The 6,435-nt window shown below is 42.1% G+C and overlaps 1 protein-coding gene across 2 annotated transcripts in view; it reads right to left on the bottom strand.

Moving 5' to 3' along the window:
* Positions 1-3,344, bottom strand: part of LOC103479012 (membrane protein FAM159B-like) — a 13,632-nt gene extending 10,288 nt beyond the window's left edge. Inside the window, exons 1-2 of one of the 2 annotated variants that reach the window (XM_008433208.2) lie at positions 898-3,344; positions 264-410 (exon numbers count right to left, since the gene is read on the bottom strand). In XM_008433208.2, coding sequence (XP_008431430.1) covers positions 264-410; positions 898-1,238 — 488 coding nt within the window. In that variant the 5' untranslated portion in view covers positions 1,239-3,344. The remainder of the gene's footprint in view (positions 1-263; positions 411-897) is intronic. The other variant, XM_008433207.2, reaches the window with a different exon arrangement.
* Positions 3,345-6,435: the final 3,091 nt, after the last annotated feature.

Here is a 6,435-nt window from a genome sequence, read left to right as displayed (position 1 = left end):
TATAGAAATATCACTGCTGGTGTTGTGTCATAGCTCACCGGCAGTGCAGGTGGTTCAGTTCCATTACAAAACAACCTCTACCCTAACCTGGCACACACACACACACACACACACACACACACACACACACACACACACACACACACACACACACACGCACACACACACACTCAAATAATAGAAATCCGTCCTAATTTAAGGCTTTCAGGAACCACATTAAAAAAAGAAGAAAAGAAGCACAAAATGAAGAGTCTGACACACACCCATCCTGACCTGGTGCTCTGAGGGGCAGGCCGTTGTCAAGGCGATTGGGTTTGGTGGCTATGAAAAGGTAGCAGAGGACGCAGACGGTGATGAGGAAGGCGAGAAGCACCACGGCTGCGATTGATAGACCTACAAGAGCACCGATACTGAGAGGAGACAGGGCGGTCGATTAGGAAACAGAGCTGGTAGGCTAAAAAAAAACCAAAAACAGGTTTGAAAACAGGTGTGGTGGGAAGAATAATTAACATTTAAACATGTGCAAACGCTTGTTTCATACCTAAGCTATACTGTACACTTTCGAGATAAATCAGAATGTTTTCATTCTGTTAGTGGTGGAAAACAAACATACTTGAGGGAAGAAAAAAAAAAAGAGGGTCACGCAGTAATCAGGTTATTCTGCAGATAATAAGCAATGGGGGGGGGGGATGGTAGAAGAAAAGCCTTTTGAAGGTTTTATAATCACGTTGATCTATAGACTAGAAAATCTAAAAAAACAAACAACTTTAGCCTTTTTAGGAGCAAAATCCTAATGGCAGTTATAAACACACTAACTGGCTGACAAACTCAATTAAGTCTTTAAGAGTCATTAAGAGAACGTTGGTCTTAAACACAGGAAAAGAAAAGTATGCTCACCTTAGCCACCACATGTATCCATACTCGTAGGGGAAAAAGCTGTTGGGATCATCGCAGCAATACTTCACATCATTAAAGCCGCAACAGTAGACGGCGAAGGCAGCGCTGCCGGGTTTGGGGCAGGAGAAAGCCTCCACGAACACGCCGTCAGTGTTGTAGTAACTGCTGCATTCAGCACTCATGCTGCAGCGAAGAGGGGAAGAAAAAAAAAAAAAAGAGCGAGGAATACAGACAGACAGCACTTCTGATGTGAGGATTAGAGCGCGGAGACGGATTCCTGCGCGAGCTGGGGGCTGAGAGATGGCCGTTGGGCACAGGGGGGAAGAGGAGTGAGACTGCATCAATGGAGGGAGCAAAGTTGAAGGCGCTGAGGCAGAGAGAGAGAGAGGAAGAGAGGGAGGTAGAAAACTTTGAATTGGAAGGAAAGTATGGATCTATCTCTCTCTCTCTTACCGACTGACACACTCATCAGCATCTTTTTTTTCTGTCTTTCTTTCTTGAAATGCTGTGAGAATGTGATTATTTTTTCATAAGCTGTATATCCAATTAGGGTGAAGCAGCACTGTTGTGTTTGCCGGTGTCAAGTCACTGTCAGACACGCGTCTGGAATGTCTTAACACAACGGACTATGTTGTCTAAGAAGGAGTTCACGAGTTGGGTAAGCTCCATGGAGAATAACGCCGTTTTGTCCGTGAGAGGCTAGAACTGAGAGCAGTTCTCTGAAACGTCACTGATCTGTGCTCGATATGGGAGTAAACTTTACTTTCAGTAAAGCTTCATAGAGCATCATCTGTATTTCCAGAAGTATCCGTTTCCCCCTCCCGTAAGTGAATTGAGATGTTCCAATGCCTTCCATGGCGACAGGTGTATAAAATCCAGCGCCTTGGCATGTGGACTGTTTCTACAAACAACTGTGAAAGAATGAGTCTCTCTCAAGAGCTTGGTGAAATCCTGCCTGGTGCTGAGATATGATGCCACCTATGGTGTAAGTCCATCCATCCATCCATCGTTTTCTGCTCATCTGAGATTGGGTTGTGAGGCAACACGTCCAGGAGTGACTTCCAGACATTCTGCGACATCCTTCATGTTGCTCTGGGAGGGTTTGAGGCGTTCTCAGGCTGGGTGGATTATATATAGCCCCTCCAGTGAGTTTTGGATTTTCCCAGGGGTCTCCTCCCACTGGGGCATGCTCAGCGAACCTCCAATGGGAGGCATACTTAAGACCATCCTGGTCAGATACCCAAACTACCTCACCTAACCTAACTCCTTTCAGTGTAGAGGAGCAGTGGCTCTACCATGAGCTTCCTCTGAATGTCAGACACCTTCAGTCACCTTGGTATCCGGAATCTTTGAATCACTCTTAGGGCTCCACGTACACTGGTGTACTTCATTCTGCAGAGGTCTAAGTGCACTCGAGGCAGGTTCAACAGGGACATCTACCAGACACTTGGGTGCAAAGGAAAATGTTTACAACCGTGTATGTGTACTCTGTGTCACACAGTCAACTGATTAGTGGAAAATGGTGTTCTCATAGAACACCTAGATTATAAGATGCCAACAGTCGGAATGACACGTAGCTTTCACACTGCCACTCTGTGCATCACCGACAGGTGTGTGGCGGATGCCCTGGTGGATTAGAAACAGGGCTCTGCACCCACCGAGCTCATCAAACTTTCTAGTATCCATTCAGGTTGTGGGAAATGAAGGAATTTGTTACGACCCATGTAGGAAATTGGTACGCTCAAGTATGAAATCGCAACTGTAGATGGACATTATGCGTGGAGTTTGTACAGCTCACAGAATGCGTGCTGTACGTCCAAGTATGTGGGAACTTTTAGTCTGAGGTCCATTTTCCATGGAAGACTCGGCTAGGAGATAAAGTTCTGGACTACGTAGCCTCAGGAGGGATGCAACACCTCTCCACCACATTGAAGTGGCGATTCAACAGAGGAGTGGTGGTGTTTCCTCACTACTGAATAGTTCACAGTCAAGTGTTCATGCAAACGTACAGTGGAAGGAGCCGGGAACATTTCCGTACCCATAGTTGCACACCTCCAACTTTGAGACTTGTGGGTACAATTTGGAATGACTCGGGTCTGAAGCGTCATAGCATCATAGCAGTGTTCTTCCATTATGCCGTTTACAATCAATCTCAGGAACGTTGCACTGAGAAGTAGCTCACAAAACAAGCTCAGCAGATGCTCAGTTCCACCAGGTGTTTGCTAATTGCTGCTGGCTAGTCTGAAGGAGCTGAGTGGGGAAAGTGTGGGGCAGGGATGTTCTATGAGGGGAAGGCTCTGCTTCCAGACTGCAGTATAAATCAAACTAACGCTCCAGATATATTTTGGATGAGGGAACGACATTATAATACGATGTAAAGCTTACAAAAGAAACAATTTTACATAATACCTCTCCTTTACGTCAGTGGTACCCAAAGTTGACCCTCGAGGCCCGGCATCCTGCATGTTTCAGTTCTCTTCCTCGTTTAACACACCTGGATCAAATGATGGCTCATCAGAAGGCCTAAGAAGAACATTGACCTGCTGAGAAGATTGTTACTACCTCCAGGGAGAGAACTAAAACATGCAGGATGCCGGCCCCCCAGGACCGACTTCGGGCACCCTTGCCTTTACGTGTTTGTTTTTGTTACTGTTCAGATTTCCTTCCCCCTTTCTTTCTATTAGTTTTTGTTCTCACCTTCAGCCCTGCATTTGCTGCCCTTCTCAGTGGTTTATCATTTCCTCTTTTGTTCCTACCTTCTCCCTTCCCCGGTTGCATTCAGTTACCCGTAATTCTCCTGTTTTCTATCATTATCCAGTAGTTCTTTCTGCGGCACTCTGACTACTTTCCATCATTCTGAGTGGTTTGTTCATTTTTTTCCATCTACTTCCAGTCTGCTATTTGGTCCTCCTTTAAATCCAATATCACAACAATCTCTAGGGTTAGTTTTGCTATGCTTGCAACATTTTATTCCAATGTTCTTTTGTAACATAAATAAATGTAGAATGAGGAATGCACTATGAGGAACAAAGAATACTGAACTTGATGCCGTGTTTGACAAACTTGTAGCGGGAGCAGCTCCGCTGTAAGACCGAGAGCTTCTCCCTGGCGTCTTTAGACTGAACTAGGTGCTGTATTAACTGGAAGCTTTACACAGTGAAGGTCTCAGAACAGACTTAATCTTCTACGTTCAGGAAAGAAGTCGTGACATTTCTCTTCAAAGAGCAGAGCTCTGCTGTGTGCGGGGAGTGTCTCCGACCGCTAAAACATCTGTCTCACCTTACCCGCTGTCGATAATGGATTGCCCTCCACTTTGCCTGAAATGTAACTATATCAACCGAAGGCTCTGCAGATCGTGCTAATTGTGAAGTTTGCACTCGGTGTCTGCTGTTAATAGTGTGGCAGCTGCAGCCTGGCTCTCACACAGAGGGGAGGAGCAGCTGGAGGCTGGCAGCTCAGATGAGCAGAGGTATAAAGTTTGAATTATTCTGTGATCATTATTATTATTTCTTGTCATTTTCTCTCCGGTTTCAGGTAACCAAACCCAACATGGCAGATGTTTTCATCTGATGAGTTTGTCAGCTGTCAGGTTTAAACAAAATGATGCTTCAATCACTGGTATATTTATGAGCAGATTTTTCTATCAACATTTCAACTTTCTCATTAAAAGTAAAAGTTGGGTCTGTTAGCTTTTTTTTTTTTTTTGGCTTAATAAATAAAATCAAGTTGAAATAGCATTTTGTTAATTTAAGTATAATTTACCCAGGTTATCATACTTGTTATTTAAAGTTGCTTTACATGAGTTTCTCACAAAAAAGGCAAAAACAGAATAAATCTGTGAGTTGACTGATTTTGTCCGGAGGTAGCAGACAGTTCCTGTTCTTTGCAGGATAATCAAAACAACACATATTAAATAAAGTCACAATGTGATCTCTAGAATTATTTGGAAGTGCCATGAAAAATCTCAAAATTCGGTTTTGTTGATAAAGTAATAGTTGCGTTTCCATTACAAATGTGCACAAAAACTTTGTCAATATGTAAAAAGAAAAAAAACACAATTTTGCAAGTGCGGAATTTACATTAAATAAGAAACGCACTTAAAATCACACATGGATAAGTTTGTTCATCTGAGAAGTCATCAGGAAACGGTGCCGTGCCGTCATCATCATCCTCCTGCCACTTCCTGTCGTCATCTTCGTCGTTCCCACTAGTGGTAACACCGGTTGTTGATCACATGACTCGTGTGATTTTACAAAACACACAGATTTCAATACTACTGAAAATCCACCTCATCCTAACTCAAACATTTTTTTATTGAAAAACGTGAATTTTTTTCTAAATGACCATGTTTCCATTAAGCAAATTTAATTTTCATAGTTTCAGTTAGTGCAATTAAACGCAGCCGATGAAATGGAAGCAACACCTTAAAAAACAGACAGTAAATTATTAAGCAAAAATATAATTGACATGTTTTCAAAATCCTGTTTAAACTGTAACACCAGTAAGTAACAAAATCTTCCACCTCAAATCTCTCCCCATCTCCCCAACACTCCATCTTATGTTGTTAATTCTGGATCATTTCACAAAAGCTATCAATATATTCTTCCCTTCCGCATAAAAACCTTTAAACTGACTATAGAACTGTACTCAAGTCCCGAAACTGCACAAGGCAGCCCTTTGTCATCACAAAGGCTTGAAGGGACAGAGCAAGTCGATCATTAAAAACCAAACACAGTCGTCGTGATTTCTGTGGAATACTTTCATTACTACTAAACACTGGTGTGTTTGTTTGCTCTCTAAGTAAACCGTCAAATGTGAAATGTAAATGTACAGTGTACTGTTGTAAATTTTAATGGGTAAAAAAAAAATTATTAAAAACCTTGTATGCTTTTTCTTCCACTTCACAATTATAGATTTTTCATAAAAAAAAAAAAAAACGACGTTTGTGGTGTTTCCTGACAAAATGTAAAACAATTGGAAAATGTTATGATTACATCTGAAAGGCGTATCAGTGCATCTCATGATCATAATTTCTAAACAATAATAGTAAAATAATTCATAAAATCTGCAAAGTCAAAACCTTTGTATTTTCCTGCATGTTTTTCAGACTAAGTAATAAAAAGAGATTTTTTTATTATTATTTCAAAGTAACAACTACTCACAAACTGAATCTCAGATAGAACCTAGCTAAAGAGGGTTTCTTTTAAAATGTTTTTTTTTATTTATTTTTTCCATCTTTAAAAAGGAGCAGCATGGAGGATGAGGCACAAATGGACCGACCCAGTGTCATGGGGTTCTTTTCACTATGTTGAAGCCCTTTGGTGTCAGCCCATGACTTCAGGCTGAAAGCTCTGCAGGCTGAAATGTTGCATTTCATGTCATTAGTGGGCTGCGGGTTCAGACTGACTCACTCAGTTCCCAGTTAAATGGAATTCATGCCGACCAATAGGAACGGGAGAACTTACCGAGCCTAATTGGTCTCACTCCCAGAAGGAACAATAGCAGACATAGAGCACAGCTACAAGTACCTGGGAATAC

The sequence above is a fragment of the Poecilia reticulata genome, linkage group LG17 (genome assembly GCF_000633615.1).
Source record: "Poecilia reticulata strain Guanapo linkage group LG17, Guppy_female_1.0+MT, whole genome shotgun sequence".
In the NCBI taxonomy this organism is placed as follows: domain Eukaryota; kingdom Metazoa; phylum Chordata; class Actinopteri; order Cyprinodontiformes; family Poeciliidae; genus Poecilia; species Poecilia reticulata.
The sequence above is the reverse complement of the archived record's forward strand: the minus strand, read 5'-3'. Positions and strand labels throughout refer to the sequence as shown.